At 35.4% G+C, this 17526-nt stretch overlaps 4 protein-coding genes across 7 annotated transcripts; 1 reads left to right on the top strand and 3 right to left on the bottom strand.

The window, feature by feature from the left end:
- Positions 1-7: 7 nt before the first annotated feature.
- LOC142518083 (uncharacterized) lies at positions 8-3598 on the bottom strand. Of its 2 annotated transcripts, XM_075620746.1 has the most exons (8): positions 3483-3598; positions 2553-3401; positions 2114-2353; positions 1741-1830; positions 1102-1251; positions 744-868; positions 388-517; positions 8-257 (listed from the first exon to the last, which is right to left on the bottom strand). In XM_075620746.1, exons 2-8 carry the CDS (start codon positions 3111-3113, stop codon positions 132-134), a joined length of 1422 nt encoding a protein of 473 aa, XP_075476861.1. In that variant the 5' UTR covers positions 3114-3401; positions 3483-3598; the 3' UTR covers positions 8-131. The 2 variants fall into 2 exon arrangements, with proteins under 2 accessions (XP_075476861.1, XP_075476860.1); XM_075620745.1 differs by having other exon boundaries at positions 2553-3565.
- Positions 3599-6962: 3364 nt separating this feature from the next.
- On the top strand, positions 6963-11281 carry LOC142518556 (uncharacterized). Of its 2 annotated transcripts, XR_012813579.1 has the most exons (9): positions 6963-7129; positions 7341-7396; positions 7493-7617; positions 8508-8667; positions 8973-9409; positions 9563-10054; positions 10165-10264; positions 10796-10962; positions 11068-11281. XR_012813579.1 is itself a non-coding variant. In XM_075621346.1 (8 exons), exons 1-8 carry the CDS (start codon positions 7061-7063, stop codon positions 10884-10886), a joined length of 1530 nt encoding a protein of 509 aa, XP_075477461.1. In that variant the 5' UTR covers positions 6963-7060; the 3' UTR covers positions 10887-11281. The 2 variants fall into 2 exon arrangements, 1 of the variants encoding a protein (XP_075477461.1); XM_075621346.1 differs by having other exon boundaries at positions 10796-11281.
- A 136-nt stretch (positions 11282-11417) lies between these two features.
- Positions 11418-12450, bottom strand: LOC142518557 (uncharacterized). Its single transcript, XM_075621347.1, has 3 exons — positions 12103-12450; positions 11809-11922; positions 11418-11733 (listed from the first exon to the last, which is right to left on the bottom strand). Exons 1-3 carry the CDS (start codon positions 12131-12133, stop codon positions 11549-11551), a joined length of 330 nt encoding a protein of 109 aa, XP_075477462.1. The 5' UTR covers positions 12134-12450; the 3' UTR covers positions 11418-11548.
- Positions 12451-12758: 308 nt separating this feature from the next.
- On the bottom strand, positions 12759-16851 carry LOC142518419 (uncharacterized). 2 transcript variants are annotated; one of them, XM_075621203.1, is made up of 7 exons: positions 16588-16851; positions 16300-16371; positions 15972-16139; positions 15320-15490; positions 14893-15102; positions 14176-14264; positions 12759-13776 (listed from the first exon to the last, which is right to left on the bottom strand). In XM_075621203.1, the coding sequence occupies exons 1-7, from the start codon at positions 16670-16672 to the stop codon at positions 13117-13119; spliced, it is 1455 nt and encodes a 484-aa protein (XP_075477318.1). In that variant the 5' UTR covers positions 16673-16851; the 3' UTR covers positions 12759-13116. The 2 variants fall into 2 exon arrangements, with proteins under 2 accessions (XP_075477318.1, XP_075477319.1); XM_075621204.1 differs by having other exon boundaries at positions 12759-13773.
- Positions 16852-17526: the final 675 nt, after the last annotated feature.

Below are 17526 nucleotides of genomic sequence, written 5' to 3'. Positions count from 1 at the left end.
ACAGCAATTAGAGCGAAATGTGCTGAAGCCGCATTGGAAAGTCAGTACAATGATCACAAATTTAGCTAAAGGCTATATACAATCTAGCAACACAGCGTGTCAACAAAATAGGATCACAAAAAACAAACGGCTTAAAACTCGATACCACTGTTGAACTGAACGGAGTAAGAAGGCCTGCCGATATTGCCAATAGGAGTTTCAACTTTAAGGACTACACCTGCGTTCCCCACATTTCCATTCCATTTGGACCTTCCAACCTTTATTTGGAATTTGAGAGAGGGCGTAAGAAACTACTTGGAATTTTCAAACAGAAAATAGGAAACTGGCACAAGTATGGTAAGAACATCATATTTATGACACCTGCAAGATAAAGAACAAGTAACTTACAGATACAGATGCAAACGCGTAGGGATTGGCGACAAGGGAACAACCAAGGTTAAGATTCAGTTGCTCCTTAACTGAACGAGTAAGTTCCATCCGCAGACCCGGACAGCTACCACCGACTGTTGGACATACGCTGAACATGAAGGGAACAAGCAAAAATAAGTCGACTGTAAATTCCAATGTTTACAGATTGCACATGGTAGGCTAAGGAAAGTAAGATCCATAATATTGAGCCTAACAAAGCAAAGTTTAGCTGCTCCACTGATATCCAGGACGAATAGAAGCATTTTAAGAAAGAACAGAAAGGGAAAACAGTGAGAGGAAAGCACAGGAGTAACAAGATAAGTGATCAATATCACCTGACTTGTACTGTTGGCCTCACCAGAAGGCCAGATCGCTTCCAAGCTAAGGCCTGCTCCAGGCCCAAGGCAAATGATTTGTCAGGCCACTGCAACATTGGTGTTATGCGTGTTCCCCATTTATTCTTCATAAATTAACGACTTTATCAGCAGTGAAGCTCAATAAATCGGGTAAAGTCTTTTACTGTTCAATCATTGGGCACATGAATCGAGTGTCCATATATTCAGCGATATTTGCGAAGACTCATTTCATGATGATGCAATGGCTTTATTAAAATACGGATATATATAAGAGCATACAAGGAACATAAAATTTTGGCAACATAATCAATCTCTCAATAGATAACTGCAATTTCACCTTGCAAGAGAAACTGAACTTCATTTCTCCTGGATATTGACCCTGGGCTTGAAGCAGACCCCCGCACAGAGGCAGGAAAGCACTGGTGGATAAACCCTCACCAGATACATATGTGACCTGGCCATTTGGAAACTGCATGTCCATGAATGACTGCATGCATAAATGACGACATTAAGAATCGGTCCAGCACAAGAGAGTGGAAAATTTAGAAAAACCAAGATAATCCGAGGCAAGTTGTTCATAGAAGAATTTCATTGAAATTATAAATAAAAGAATCATGATTACCGATAAAAGCACAATTAAGGAAATTTTAAAAATCTCTCTTTTAGGCAATTCCAATTCATTTAAAAAGCTGAGATTAATGCAATCAGAAACGCGAGGAAGCCTTACTGAGATTAAATCGAATTAAAACTAGGAGAAAGCTTATAAGATTCTGAGGTTCCCCAACGATGCATTTTCAGGCACATAACCAACAAATTGAAAATTTTCCTCAATGTAAACTGTTATTTTCTCCCCGAATTTCCATCAGTTCGCTTTACTCTCCACGTAGAATGACTTGGGGACTCAACAACATGTCTACAGTCAAGCTTCTGATAACAGTGACGCTGTTTGTATAATAAATAATGGGTTCGAACTTACACAAGCCAAAGGATTAAGGCATATCATAGACATCAACAGCCACCGTCTATGTTTCGACCACACTGCTGGACAAAGGGAATGAACTCCGTTCTGTATAAAATAAAAAAGAGTATGATCAATTTTGCATTACAGAAAACAGGATATGTATAAGTAGCTACTGATGTTCAGAAGATTGTTTTGTTATACAGTCTTTCTTGGGCCATTTAATATTCTATGGGAATGTTATGGACATGTTTTTCTAAGAGTTTCAAATTTTCATTTATGACATGGAAATCTCATTTACTCAATCAACCAATGTTCAAACAGGCAAGTGATACAAATTTTTGAATCGTATTCATGTAGTTAGTACATAGGCTCGATAGGTCTGTCATACCTTCCTATCATAACCATACCACAATAGGTGTTGTTTTGACAAATGAACAGGCAAAAGCAATGTGGAATCGCGAACAAATAATACAGGCCCAAGCTGGACAAGGAACAGAGATGAACGTTCATTTCCTGATGTGGAACTTCCTTGCGATGCTTCGACTCTCCATAACTCTCCTCGAGCAACCAAGGAACTTTCAACATTTTTTGTTCTACTGTCATAGGTTGACGACACATTGACAGTACCCTGCATGTGCAGAACAGTGGAATTCAAAAGACAAATATATGGAGAATGATGGGGGTGACGTATGAAAGGCCTTTCTCGTCTTAAAAGAATATCAAACAATTTATTTTTAGATTTTTTATGTTCAAGTTTGCTCCTTATGCATTAGGTTGGGTTAAGGTGCATAAACAAAAACGAAAGATTCATGATATCCAAATTTCACCTGCGATCGACCCAAATGTTTCAATGATTTGGTAGTCACACCAAAATTCTCATCTTCTTTTGACTCATCTACCGCCATTGAATCGTTTTTTTGGAGTCCATAATCCTTGAACCTTTCCGCCAACGATCCCAAATCCTCCTGCAGAGCAATACCCATATTTGTCCTCGGACTATTACCCTCCATACCGAGTGACATCCCGGTATTTTCATCATGCCAAAATGGCACAGGCAAACGCCTAAAAAACTGTTGAACCACACCATTCACACATGCCCCGAAATCAACCCCCACTTGTCCTATTCTGTTCCCAATATCAAAAACCGCAGTCACGCCGTTGATTGCAGAATTATCTACTGCAAGTGGAAACTCTGGTTTCATGAAATTCAGCAGCTGGAAATCAACTTCGAATAGATTCGGCGCGGGAGGATTTGGCCATGAAAACGAGGGTGGAGTGATATGAGTATGAATCAGACCCGTAAAACCCTGAGCTAGCCTGTCAGCTAAATCCTGCCCTTGCTTCTGCACCTCCTCCCAAACCTCAAATGGTCTCTCCACGGACAACATCAGGACTAAATTATAGTTTCAAAACTCTCAATCCCAATTCTAAACTCTGTCAATCACTCACGGGTAATCCCAAAACGGAAACTATATCAACAGCAGAACCACGAAAAGTCACTCAAAGTATTCACGCTAAAAATTACACCTAAACATAACAGCCAAATTGTACAGATCGATTCACCACTGCTACACGAAAACTTTAAGCAATTACGCCAGATCCTGAGTTTGCCTAATCTATTCGTAACCAGAACGGAACCAAACTTGTGGGATTTAAAATCTACTTCATCCGATTAACTGAAACACAACACAAAACAAGCAAAATTAAACATAAAATGGAATCCGTCGATCAAGGGTTTGAGAGAGAGCTATTATTACCGAGAAGCGTGCGAACGAAGATAAGAAAATTTGATAAGAAATGCGGTAGAGACACAGAGTGAGCCATTTCAATCCGTGGTTAAATGCGCGTGAGATGTCGAGCGCGATGGTCATTAAGTCCATTGGGCCATGAATCAAGATAAAATCATGAAGTCGGGGGTCCCCTTTGGCCCGCCCGATACAAATAAATCCGATCCAATTTAATGTGGTTCGAGATTGAACTTAATTCTGCAGTGATGTCGGATTGGATTTGGTTTATTGAAAACAAACATTGACGAACCGACTCATTTTAACCCGGTCATTATTAGTTGATTAATTTAAATTACATTTCATTAATTTCATTTAATTTTGATATAATTGACAGGATTAATTTGCATGCATGGATATAATGCACTTGTGTGTTATATTAGGTTTTCGTGTACAATGATACCATTTACGGATGAATGTATCATGATTATTGAAATGGTCTGATGAGATGAGGAATATTGAATAATAATGTGTTTCGTTTTATAGATTAAAATTCGAGCGGAGAAATTATATTTTTTTTCATTTGATTATTATAATTTATAGGCATTGTTTCATGTACGTGATAAAAAAAATGATTGATTTTCAGTGATTCGCTTACGATATGTTTAGAATGCAAAGTTTTTGACATAATAGAAAAATTTCGATACAAATTATTGACTAAAAAAATATAATATTTAATTAGTTTATTCGATTTTTCTTAAAAAATAATTTTTTGAATATTAAAAATTATCACTTAACATATATTTACGGTGGATATTAAATTTAGCATTCAGTAATCATAAATGTTTGACCCCAAAATATATATTATTTCGAGATTATTTTAATTTGAAAGAGTTGATGCATAATAGTTTTTTTTCAAAATCATTCGTATGTTGTATTTCTTGAATTGTCTTCTTAAATGTTAAATAAAATGGCTTACAAGATTTAAAAGAGAGAGATTCAAAAGCCTTTCAAATAAACATTAAATTACATTCGATAATAAAAAATGTTTAACACTCGATGCATTCAATCTTCGATATTTTCATAATTCGAAAAAATTAATGCATTATATAATTATATAAAAAGCACATGTTATATAATGTTTGTCTCCTGGACGGCCTTATTTGAATTTTAAATTATAAATAATACAGCCCATCATATTCAAATAATGTTGCATATCATATGAGAAACCAATTTTACTCTATTTATCTTACTAAATTTTTTTACTCTAAATTTGAATTCTGAAATGACTCTTCTGTTTAGCACCATATGTGAGTTGAATCCTTCCGATATGTGATGAACGTTTAAACTTAGATTTTTTCGATGTTTCGAACTATCTATATATGGAAATAACGGGAAGAATGAGACATTAAGTAATTGCAAAAACTTGTGTGAGACCATCTGTGAGTTGAAGCCTTCTAAGCACTCAAGCTCTCTGTAAATTGTATATTTTTGTTATTATGAGGTGTGTGCTTAGGGACCTAAATCACCGCTATTTATAAACATTTCTCGTAGCATCAATAAGTTTATCGGGAGCTTGAGAGTAAAAAAAAGAGGCGTATGTGTGCAATTTTCTAAAGTCGAGGGAAGCGACGTACGCACAGTTTGTCAAAAAATGCAAGTTTATGATCGTCACTATTTCATACACGTTTATTCTTCTTTTAATATATATCTTCTTTTTTTTTTTTGCAGGGAATACCTTCCCCATATCTATCATCGAATTCAAAATACATCTTTATCTCTGTCTAAATCCCAATTTTCTTAATCACGGAAGATTAAGTTTTCCTTCCTTAATCTTCCAATAATCACTTCGTACCTAACGTAGCGTGAAAATCCTCGTTCTCGACTTTATCGGATTAAATCCTCATTCACATCTCCATCGAACTTAGGCTGAGTTGGGTCAAGGTCGCACGCATTTTGAACCTGGGCAATCAGAAAGAGAACGAGTGATAGATTGGATGGTGAGCAATATTTGATTATTATAAATTTAATTTTTTAAATTCGTTAATGGTTAGAAAAAGTTATTTTATTATCATCGTTTCATTCGTTTGATAGAAAAAGTAAATGATATATAATATGAGTGATTATAAAATAAAAAGTAAAGATAAATAGCACATCATGATAAATTATATGATATTTGACATGATTTTAACTTGCTTGATTATTTTTGTTAATTATATTATGATTACTAAAATGCCCTCATCATATATTAATTAGTAATATATTGTTAAAATTAGGGATGCAATCGAGTTGAGTCGAGCCGAACTCTTGAATGTTTGAGCTTGGTTCGTTTATAATCGAGCCGAGCTCGAGCTTTATTTAACGAATATATGCATGGCTCACGAGCTTATTCAAGCCTTTATCGAGCCTAAACAAGCTTAATAAATATGAATTATATATTTAAATTTTCATTAAATTAATGAAAAAGTAAATTATATATTTAAATAAAAATATATTATTCTTATTAAAATTTGTAAATTTATTATAATAAATAAATTTAATAAATTTTTCTATATATTTCTTAAACAATATGCAAAATAAATAAATCAAATATCAAAAATATTATTTTTTCATCTAAAAGATTACTCATGAACTTACCAACGAACATGTTCACGAGTTAACGAGCCGAATACTATAAAGCTTGAGTTTGGTTTGTTTATCTTAACGCGCCTCATTAAACGAAGCTCAAACGAGCTTTTATCGAATCGAGCTTCGAATAGCTCACAAACGATTTGGTTCGTTTACATCCCTAGTTAAAATGATTGAATAAATAAATAAAATCTATAGAATTAATTTATTTTAAAAATCATAAATAAAATTAAAATATTATATTAATTATTAAATTTTTATTAATTTCAATTTAAGTAAATAACTAAAAAATCGATTAATATTATAAAAATAATTAAAATTTGATAATAACATAAATATAGAATTAAAATATTAATAAAAGTTTGAATATTAAATAATGGTTAAAAATAATTATAATATCACCGTTAAAAATGATATAATAATAATTAAAACACGATGAATAATAATTAAATTATTTATAATATTAGTCAAATTAAAAAATTATATTTAAATATAATTAATTTTATTGAATTTATAATTATTTTAAATTTTGGATATAAAAGAAAATTTAAATTAATCACGCATAATATTTTCTCCTCAAAAAGATTATAATCATCAACAAGATGATAATAATGTATATAGTGTAGGTCGGGTGCGGGCTGAACGGATATATCACAATTTTAATCATACACACCAAACATGAAATGTTAAAAATCAATCAATCTTATCACACACCAAACAATACCTTATTATTATCCAGACGACTTCGATGCCGATTAAAATCACACACTCACCCCCGATTTGATGCGAAAATCATCTTCAAATGGGAACCTATACCCGAAGCAATCCAAGAATTGTGGTCCCTAGTTACACAAGGCAAGAAAATTCGAAATATATATTTGTCCACCGTACCAAAGTCCCCAAATTGGTGGCGGGAAGCCTTTCTGGGAGGGAAAATAAGATGGAATAAAAATACCGATTCGTTTTGTTCTTCTGACACAAAAATGGCCGAAATCGAAACCCTAGGTATCCTCGACGAGGTTCGATCCATCGTCTCCGACAAGCTTCAAGTGGTAAATCCTTTTCTCTTCTTCTATATCTAAATCCAAATTATTACATCAGCCGGAGATTTAATATTCAGGGTAATTGTTGACATGATTGGGCTGTATTTCTATGATAATACTCATTTTTCAAGGGCAAAAGAAGAGACCGACTGCCGAAATCAGCTTAAATTACTTAAAAACACTTTTGTCGATGCTGCTTTTAAGTTCCTTTCTCTCGTAGGTTTCCTACAAATGGCTTAGTCGAAATTTTTTGGTGTCTTCTAATGCTGCAAAGAGGTAACCATGATCAAACGGTGTAGTGACCATCGTTATTCTCTTAGTGTTATTTTATGTTGCCCATTCTCTAACTTGGTTGTGAATTTCTGGGTGTAGGTTGCTACAAGACTTCGTTGAGAAATATGCAAGCGAATTAGAAGTGGTATATTCTTTATCGGGCTGGTTGAAGGATAAACCCTCTATTTACCACATAAAGCTCGTTTCCAAGAATAAGCTTACAGGTTCCTAATGTGAAACACGTTGCTAGATTTATGTTGACTGAAATTGTAATTTACCAACTTGTTCAAACTTTCTAACTTTCACCTACTAGAGCACATAAGTAAAGTTTGCAACAAGATGAAATGCAGAAGTCAATCAACTGCGAGTTCTCTGTTAATCTGCAGTGGCTTATTTACTATTTATGGTTATGGCTAACTGGGTGTCTACGTTTTGATTTGTATGGTGTTCAGACATCCTATGCTGTTAACATGCACCTCCATGCACACAGTGAGATTAAAAACTTTATATCATGTGGCTAATGATTGTTTTATTACCCACGTGCAAGAAAGTTGATCGTACTCGTACTCCTGTGGACGGGGTTGTTAGATATGTTACTTTATCTGCATATATGAGTGATTGTTGGAGTGCTCTTATTTCATTTTTATCAAATTTTAACCAAAGTCATATTTGTATTTTTTTGTTATTAATTAGGGAGCTGGTTGACAGTTTATCACAACTTTCTCCATTATGGCTACTCTTTCTTGTTCCAACAGAACTTTTTCCACTGATAATGTTCCAATTTGCATTTGTGTATGGAAGCCTTATGGTCTGATATCTACCTTCAACAAAATGGGACCCATATAACATCGATGATCTTAACATTTGTGTTTATTGTACTAGTTAATACTTATGTTTTCTTTTTATCTTGTGAATTCCTGTTATAATTAAGGATGCTTTATTTTATTTGTGCAAAAGTTGAAACAAGGAAACAATTTTAACTATTTACCAAAGATTTTACCCTTGATTATTAGTTATTTCTGGAAGTACCCCCCATTTTTTGCTTAACCCGGTTCATCATGTTTGGTTTCAAGCGTTTATTTTTCATTTCGTCACCCTTTTGCCAACTTTTCAGATGCAAAACAAGAGTTCGATGGACATTGCTCTGTTCATGTCTACAGTGTACAAGCCTGCCTTCCTAAGGATCCAGCTACACTTTGGAACCATGAGTTTGTCCAAGCTGAGGATTTTTTTAAGCAGCCATTGGAAGATGATAATTGTCTACGAGATAATAGGTGCAGCACCTGTTCTGACATTCATTATTTGAAACATTGAAAGTTTAAATGCCTTAACAATTTTGCCATGATGAAATATAAACTGCAATAGCGATCATTGTGATGAATTATAAATTGCAATGGCGTTCATACTTCATCGCCTTATGGTCTCATTCATAATTATTATACATGCTTGTTGCAGCTCTACTTTTTCACAATGATGAGATGTGCAGCACCTGATTGGTTCCTGTATTATTTATAAATTAACCGAACTTTTGTTAATAGGTTTTCTGGTGTTTCTAAATTAACTGAACTTTGGTTAATAGGTTTTCCGGTGTTTCAAATTCCTTTGTTAAGCGAAATGCTGGGAAAACACCTTTGGCCTCTGCTTCCATGCAGTCAAAGGCAGCAAAAATCTCAGGGTCGTCTGTGAGTTATTCTTCGCATGGTACTGCGGAAATTCCACGCCCTCAGCAGAAAAAGGTCCCGCACTCAAGTCCTAATGTTGGGATGACATCTTCTAGCATTGTAAAAAATGTTAAAAGTGAAAGTAATGTAAAGCTAGATCCGGTACAGGATCCGCAGCTTGTTGAAAGTGAAGAAAAAGTTCCTCAGCTGCTTCCTAAAAAGAAAAAGGATCCAAATGATAAAAATTCTTCTGGAACAGGAGGTTCTCTGGCTAGCATGTGGGGGCGTGCATCTGCAAAGTCAAATCCAGATGTTACCTTGGCACGAGCTGACAGCTCCAAGGAAAAATCTGCTGGTAAACCCGTTTATATTTATCCATTTGAATAGTAAAATTTGATTCTTACTTTGTAAAGAACACTTAAACTACTGGTTATTCTTTTAACAGCCTTGATTGGTGTTATCTGACTATTTCTAATGTCCTCAATTTTGTTATTTCCAATGTAATCAGCTAGTGCTGAGGCTCAAATTTGTGCGAGTGAAGCAGAAGAACATGCGAGCAGTGATGACGATTGCCAAGATTTTAATGTAAAGAGAACTTCTAATGGTGAAGGAAATAGAAAGAGGAGAGTTGTATTTGATATGTCAGATGAAGAAGATGAGTATCAAGATACAATTAGCCTGGCAGCTCCTGATCCTCCAAAAAATTCTACTCTAGGTTCAAAGCAGGGGTCAAGTGTTTCAGGCGTGGAGTGCAACTTAAGTTTTGATGAGAAGGAAAATAAACCCAAAATCAAGGAAGTGAGAGAAGCTGATGTAAAACCTAAACAGCCGGTGGATGATAAAACTATAGTCAAAGTTGAGAAGGATGAATCTCCCATATTGAAGAAGACCCTAAGCCATGTTCGCGGGGCTGATGCAAGTATGAGGGTTAAAGTTGCTGATGCTGCATCTAAGAGAAGAAAAGTGTTGAAGACACGGATTGATGAACGTGGAAGAGAAGGTAATTCTATTTGTTTTTTAGGGATACTGTATAAACTATTAAGCTTGTTTCCTTGCTATTGTATCCATGTTATACTAATCAATCTGACCTATTAACACTTGTGGCTCCAGTTAGCGAAGTTGTTTGGGAAGGCGATGAGCCAGAATCAAAATCTGATGATAAATCTATCGAGAAAGAGGGAAATGTTGCAGAGAATAATTCTACTGACAGGTTGAATACCCACGTTTTCGGCGTTTTCTTTCCGTGTCTTCAGCTGCTTTAATCATTTTTGTGATTATAGATTAAATATGTGTGCATTGCTATGGTAACATCCTTTAGATGTCCCCATCTTGTTCAGTAATTATTTACTTTATATGGTGAATACCAGTCATGGAGATGATGTATGATTTAATTATTTACTTATGTCGATTGCCCTCATGCACGGATGTCATTTTACCTTTTGAAATTGATCAACGAACTATGTTTAAAGGTCGAACTTTCTTTCATGGAATCTTTATCTCGTCTTCCCCATGAGGAAAATCACCGTAATGTGTATGATTTAAGGTCTTGACGGAAACTATACTTCGACAATCTAAGGGGAAAATGTGTAATGTTCTATAATTTCAAATTCCTGTACTATATTCTAGCCTCTTTGAAGTCCTTCAAGTTCTACCTCTTTGCCAATTGATTGGTGTTATTTTGCTAATACAATCTCTTCCTTGTGAGGCTGATTGATTTCCCATGTCAACTGTGGTGTTCTAGGCCACATGTGGCCAGGAAGTCACCTTCTGTGGTAGGCAATGCTCCAGCAAACAAAGCAGGGAAAAGGTGGAAACAAAAAAGCAGCACATAAGGATCCTAAACAAGGAAATATGCTCTCATTTTTCAAGAAGATTTGAGGAAACAATTCCATCCATCTCAAATCGCAGGTTGATTTGCAAAACTCTCATATTCATGTATACAAGTTCTTTAGTTATTTAGAGAAGTAGCCTTTTGTTGTTGTATTTAAATCTTTTGAAAACTGCTCCTTTCAGTTCTACTGAACTGGGCCACGTGCATCTTTGAACCATCTAATTTGAGACCACATAAAGAGTTATGAAATCTGCAGCACAGCTCAACAAATCATTGTAATCCTGTGGTTTCATGCGATTAACTATGTTTTTCCCTTTCTCGAGTTGTGAATCTAAAAAACACAATATCGCTAATTGCAATCTTGATTATAGAATCGAACCAACTGCTGTCTTTTGAGCCCTTTCTAAATTAATTTTGGTTCTTTTATTTATTTGATCCTTGTAAAGTTATATTTGTTGAAATGAAAATATCTTCCAGAATCTAGATTGCGTTGTCAAATATAAACTTATTATATGTTACACATGTTAGAAAAAAGGTGCCGGTGCATATTGTGCGGAAACATAAAGTGATCAGTAAAGCTTGCGTAGTTAGATGAAAGTAGATCGTACACTGATAATTTGAACAAATTTCTCTACATCTTGAATACAAGTCTGCTTGACTATTTCATCTATCTCGTATCAAGTTTGTTGGGTCACTCAAAACATACTTTGGCAGCTCATATCTCGTGCCCTCTCCATCAAAGCAAACTGTCATATTAGGATTATGAGCTATGATCCCTGCATTGTCTAAGATTGCCTGGGCAACAGTTGGATCAGCTTCTGCAGCTTCTCTGAGTGAATCCCAAATTTCTATCAAACACAAATAATAAGATTTTTAAAATGGGGTAAGAGTTCTACAATTTGTTAATTCATGGCAAACTTTACCTTTGGTGCCACCATGATGAGGAGCAGTATGCCAAAACTCTTCTTGAAGCTGTATAAGCTGAGTCTTTGTAAGTTTTTGTGGATGCTTCCAAGGTTTCGGCTTTCTAACTCTTCCTAGTTGTAAAATCACAAAAAATGTATCAATACCAATTCTTATATTTGTTATATTTTTAGATATGTAGACTTCTCCTTTAATAAATTATATCTAATCTAAAGTTATTGTCGTGACAACAAGTGAGCAACTGAAAATTAAGGAGAAATGTGCTTAAATTGAAGGAATCTCGGCATCGTTACCTTTAGCTTGCTTGGATCCAGCACACCCCATGCTATAGGATCAAATTTGAATTACAAATGAATTTCAATGAAATTAACAGTAATGGATGCTGTATCTATGGAGTTCGTAGAAAGCTGCAGCAAGTGTTCTTGGAAAGTGCGTGTGAATTTAAGTTGATAAGGCCAAATGTGAAGACATTGATTGAATTTGCTTCTTGTTGTGGAATAGTTGGTTGGCTGTCATGTTTCACTCTCGTGATATCAATTGTTAATGTTATCTATCCGTCTCGGTTGAATTTGTGAAGCAAACGAATCATGTTGTCGACAAAATGATGTATTTGTATTAAATAATATTATGCAATGTGCCACTTCTATTTGAAAGAAATTTTAGCTCAAGAAAGTCGGATTTACGAATTTTGACAGAGAACCCAACGTATTTTTAGATGCTAAATTAGCATGGAAAAACGTGTTTGATGGAAGTAGTCTGATACAGTCATCTTTCACTATATCTGCCACATATTATGTTCCTAGTACTTTCTCTTTGAAAAAGATAAAAATTGGAATTTTCCATTTCTTAAAGCTCCGGTTCTTGAAAAATATTTCAGTTCTTGAGGTACTAACTTGTGATAGTATAAGTAATCAAAAACAAAAACAAAAACAAAAACTTATGATAGGAGTCAAGGAACAGCGGACGCCACATTTTAAACGATAAGGCCAACCGATGCAAAATTGTTTTCTGGGAAAAAATTTCCCGCAATTTGTTGGGTTGAACTTTCACAAGAGATCGTCATGACCAGGACACAGGGTTTACAAGAAACTGAACCTGTCAAAATGGAACTCTCGTAACCATTCTTTTAAAAACAGGTATCAAGAATAAGGTACATAGCCAGCACAGGCAGAACACAGAAAAGTCTTGAACAAACATCTGAGTGCGCTTATATCATTTGTTTTTCCCAATGCAACGTCCAGAAGATGTAGCTCTTCCTGGTATTAGATGGTTGGCAAGTAGGTAGGCATATACACCAACGATCTATATTAATAACGATACGAATCCCCATATTTGCTCCTGAGGTGAAAAGGATCATACTTTGTACGTTCATAGGTGGTTGCACTGATTTCAGCAGGCTTAGACTCCAACACGGATGCTCCGAAATTCATCTCTACGCCTTTCTCTCTCACACGATGCTTTGTCTTTTCTTTCTGGCTCTTAGGCCTGACTTGTCCATACTGTGGAACCTCACTCGACCCGTAAAACTCAGCATATTCTTGTCTCCTTGAAGATCTGTGCTTGCTTGATGAATTTGGATCTTTAAAGCTTGTGGAGCGAGTTTTAGGAGGCTTTGCTTCTGAAATTCTTTCATTAGGCATCGGAGCATGAGTCTGCCTGGTTTCGGAAAGGGGAGTTGGAGTTTTCTGTTTTCGAGCTAAAGATGGATCGGCCTCATCTTCAGGCATGATAAGAGTGTCTTTCAATGGAGTAAGATTTCTTTTGGAACTATTTCGTTTCGAGCCAAATGGATTGAATTGAACAAAAAAGCCACCTAGTGCTTCCAGGGCAAGTTTGGATAGGTCCCATAATAACTGTCCAAAAGACGGCCATCCGGCTTCTTGTTCATCCTTCACGGGCACGGCAACAGGAGTTGACAACTCCTGGCTTGCCGATTGCTCTTCAAGTGTGGTTCCGCTAGTCCCCTGCTGCAGTTAGATTAATAATAGATTCAGATGCAAAACAATACCAACTGATATACCTCCACATGGAGAGAAAACATTTCTTATAAATTCATGTCCCCAGAAATGTAAAACTCGATCACTTAGTTAGACAGCTGTCAGATGGGCTTCAAAATCAATTTTCTTGAAATATACAGTGATGGACATTAATTAAACCTTCCACAAACCTTAATTCATAAAAATGGAACCAATACTCCATGGAGTCATTGATTTATCCTAAGAAAGATGAATCCTTCATTAAGCAGAGGAGTAAGTGGGGCTAAAACCATCCCAACTTGAAGAAGATTAACAAGAATATATGAAAAAATGTTTCTTTACCCATTCTAATTACCAAGTGGAAAGCAAAGACATAATTAAAGAATGTACCATCCTGGAAAATATTGAGGAGCCGAATCCTCGTTGAAGCACATATGAAGTGTACCCAACTACGATAGCACCAACAACCATCAAAATATCTGCATGAAATACTATGTGGTCAGAATCTAATGTGCAAAATTTACAAAAAAACATAACTAGAAACAACCAACTTGATTATGATAAAGCACAACTTGAAGAAATATATTCTTTTCCTAACTACATTTAAGACTTCCTTGCAACATAAATTTTTCCTTTTATACACAAGCTATTTCTATCTCGTATGCTGGTATCATGGTACAAATACTTAGTTATTTGCAAGCATCTTGACAAAAAATATATATTATGACTCTATATTTAACCTTCCTGTATCCTTCTCCATACTAGGCGGCCTTGATAAGTAATAAGGATGTCCACAGAATGAATTTGTCCACTACTAGTAATATGACAGTGATTCAGTATTTTGAATAACATTAACTGATGAAATGATATTTTAATACATATAATATTAAAAAATGAATCTATTGAAAATATTATGAGGTTGGGGGTTACTTCCCCCTGCCCACCCCATTAACTCTGCCAGTGCAGTAATTCTTCCTTCATTTTACTTTGAAAGAGAGAACACAACAGAGATCAATAAAACTTAATATAGAGAGAATATAAAAATTGACCCAAAAAAAAAAAGCAAGAACACTTGGGCTCACAAATATTTGGAAGCAATCCACAAACCTGTAGTTGAAACAGAGCTGTTCTCGTAATCACAGTCTTCCTTATTCAGAGAGATTTGGCGAAGAGCAGCATTACCTCTGTCAATAACTAACAAAGAACAACTAGGCCTGACATATATGACATCAAAGTCATCCGAGAATTTTGCATCTTCACTTGGTCCATCCCTGTATCCCGCGACATTTGATTTTCCTCCAGCAATAGTTGTCACACCTGTAGTAACAATCCCACTTAGCTTTTCTTAAGGTCTATCAATTTTCTTTCAGAAGCAATCTTTACATAAAACTTCAACAACAATAGTTTGTAAACATTCAATTCTAACAAACTCAGGTAATCTTCCGATCCCAAACGGGTCCCCCTTTTACCGGAGTTTTTGTCTTTTAGAAAAAAACTCTAACAAACTCAGGTAATAACTTGACATTGCATAAACCTGCTTCTCCAATCTTTCTAATGGCAAGATTTGACGTATCAGCAACATAAACATTCCCTTTATCGTCGATAGTAACTCCTTTTGGATGATGGAAACGAGCATCACTTGGCTTTCCATCCACATGGCCAGTGTGACCCTGAAATGATCCCGCAACCAATCTTGCTCTGCTATCTGCATCAATTGAAAAGTAGATCCGTGAAACTAAGATAACAAGAATCACTTTACAGACACAGTTCGATATTTTTTCAAGGGAAGGTAAAGATTCAGTTCAAGTACCATTCTCATTTATTAGTGTCGAATAAAAGCTATTATTCACATAGATGCAACACACAGCCCTTGTTTCAGACATAATCATAACCAAGAACAATTCTATATGCAATGAAAGAGAATGAGAACAGCAAGTAAAAATAAACAAAGAATTTTTTTATAACCAACATGAATAGTACTTCCGTAATGTCTACTTGATACGGTGTTGATGCGGTCAACCTTGGAAGGAGAAGGCAACCATACAAAAGAATAAACTACCCTTCTCCTAACATATACATCCGCAACAACCGCAAAAGACAATGAAACGAAGCTGTCTTGTTTCCTTATCTAGGATAGGGAGAGGCTTTTAAGTTTGCAATAGGGGGAAAACAAGAGGTTCACTCACATTGGGATAGCGGTGCTGTAATCCGCATGATGTTGTTATTAACCGCATCCACAGCAAAGAGCTCTCCATCTTGTGAGAGTCGGATGGAGTATGGCACAACCCCAAGCTCGCTCCCTTCAACAACTGTCTCAACAAGATATCCATCTTCAAATTGAAGCACACTGACATCTGCGAAAAGACCAAAATAAACTGATAATGTACACACAAGCATTATATTAGCCTTTTAACTAGCACTTATGATTCAAACAAGAGAAGAAGTCCCGTTCCAACCATACAATAAATAAGAATTATAAAAAAAAAAAACAAACAACGGCACCGATAGTTTTACCCGATTGGTGTTGTGTTTTGGATGAGGACTTGGTCCATTTCATAATAGAGGACAAGTGCTTTATCAATGGCCCTGAAATATTTGATACAAACCAAATAAAATAACCATCAACCTATACAATACACCACACCACCATCATAAACACGTTAAGATCCCACCAAAAATCACTAAAAAATTAAGAGGTTCAAACTTCCTTCTCGCAAATTTAGTGAGCAAACGATTCTCCACTTAGAAGCGCAAACCAAAATCAGAGCTAAACAAAAAAAGAAACGTGGGTCAAATCAGTACCCGCAGGAGCAGCATGAGCTTGGAACTGAATCACGAAGACAACAATGGAAGCTAAAGAAAAGCAAAAAAGAAGGGCAGACCCCATAACTTTTTCACCCTGGTTAAAGCTTCCAACAAAAGTTAAGAGACCCCGAAAAAGCGACCGCTCAGATTTTCTCTGCGCAAGTAAATTACGGAGATTAAAGACAACTTAATCCAGCATTTAGCTTGAACCCCGTCATGATTTGGGTGTTACTTTGGAAATTCTAACACCAGCATTTATCTTTTTTAGGCCATCTCCAACCCATATCCTCTAAATATTACCAAATATTCTATTTCTTTAATTTATTTCATTTTCAACTCATATCCTCTAAATATTACCAAATAATTTTTTTTAATTTATTTCATTTTCGAACACATACACACATATAATTAATTAATTTCATAATATATTATTTAACTAAAATTAATTAATTCGCTAAACATGGCACAACCACATGTAATTCGGTTATTAATTTTCAAAGAGACTATATGACAATTTTTAAAATATCTATTTTGTAATTATTTTTCACCCCTTTTCAATCCTCTATATGAACAGTGATACTCCATAAATAGAGGATCACTGTTGCATACTCTAAAATGGAGGAAACAAATAGAGTACGGTTGAAGAAGATTTCGTCCTCCATGATGGAGTCCTCCATAATGGAGGATTCTCCATATCATGGAGGACGGTTGGAGATGCCCTTGCACTGCTTTTTCTCTCTCTCTTTTTCGAAAAATACAGTACAGAAAGTAAGTGAATCTTTCGGGGAACAGTATAAAATCTACTCTCAGTTCGTACTGTGTCACATTTCCGCTGATGATATTAACAAACAAGAACTTTCGGGTATGCCCAGAAAACAAAGTCGGCCCAAACCTTGTTCTCAGAATTATCTCATCAATGAGCCCAAAAAGGGTCGA

The sequence above is a fragment of the Primulina tabacum genome, chromosome 11, assembly GCF_025594145.1.
Source record: "Primulina tabacum isolate GXHZ01 chromosome 11, ASM2559414v2, whole genome shotgun sequence".
Classification (NCBI taxonomy): domain Eukaryota; kingdom Viridiplantae; phylum Streptophyta; class Magnoliopsida; order Lamiales; family Gesneriaceae; genus Primulina; species Primulina tabacum.
Note: the sequence above shows the minus strand (reverse complement) of the source record. Positions and strands in the feature narration are given on the sequence as shown.

What these genes read in the sequence shown, in the direction of transcription:
- LOC142518083 (XM_075620746.1), bottom strand. Translation starts at nt 3,113, where the DNA reads ATGTTGTCCGTGGAGAGACCATTTGAGGTTTGGGAGGAGGTGCAGAAG. An exon ending in GCCTTAATCCTTTGGCTTGT is followed by an intron (nt 1,252 to 1,740) that starts GTAAGTTCGAAC and finishes TTATGCATGCAG; the next exon opens with TCATTCATGGACATGCAGTT. An exon ending in AGGCCAACAGTACAAGTCAG is followed by an intron (nt 518 to 743) that starts GTGATATTGATC and finishes CTTCATGTTCAG; the next exon opens with CGTATGTCCAACAGTCGGTG.
- LOC142518556 (XM_075621346.1), top strand. Translation starts at nt 7,061, where the DNA reads ATGGCCGAAATCGAAACCCTAGGTATCCTCGACGAGGTTCGATCCATC. An exon ending in TCTTCTAATGCTGCAAAGAG is followed by an intron (nt 7,397 to 7,492) that starts GTAACCATGATC and finishes TTCTGGGTGTAG; the next exon opens with GTTGCTACAAGACTTCGTTG. An exon ending in CTCCAAGGAAAAATCTGCTG is followed by an intron (nt 9,410 to 9,562) that starts GTAAACCCGTTT and finishes CAATGTAATCAG; the next exon opens with CTAGTGCTGAGGCTCAAATT.
- LOC142518557 (XM_075621347.1), bottom strand. Translation starts at nt 12,133, where the DNA reads ATGGGGTGTGCTGGATCCAAGCAAGCTAAAG. An exon ending in TGGATCCAAGCAAGCTAAAG is followed by an intron (nt 11,923 to 12,102) that starts GTAACGATGCCG and finishes TTTTACAACTAG; the next exon opens with GAAGAGTTAGAAAGCCGAAA. An exon ending in TCATCATGGTGGCACCAAAG is followed by an intron (nt 11,734 to 11,808) that starts GTAAAGTTTGCC and finishes TGTGTTTGATAG; the next exon opens with AAATTTGGGATTCACTCAGA.
- LOC142518419 (XM_075621203.1), bottom strand. Translation starts at nt 16,672, where the DNA reads ATGGGGTCTGCCCTTCTTTTTTGCTTTTCTTTAGCTTCCATTGTTGTC. An exon ending in CAAAACACAACACCAATCGG is followed by an intron (nt 16,140 to 16,299) that starts GTAAAACTATCG and finishes GTCTTTTCGCAG; the next exon opens with ATGTCAGTGTGCTTCAATTT. An exon ending in CAGCTCTGTTTCAACTACAG is followed by an intron (nt 14,265 to 14,892) that starts GTTTGTGGATTG and finishes TATTTCATGCAG; the next exon opens with ATATTTTGATGGTTGTTGGT.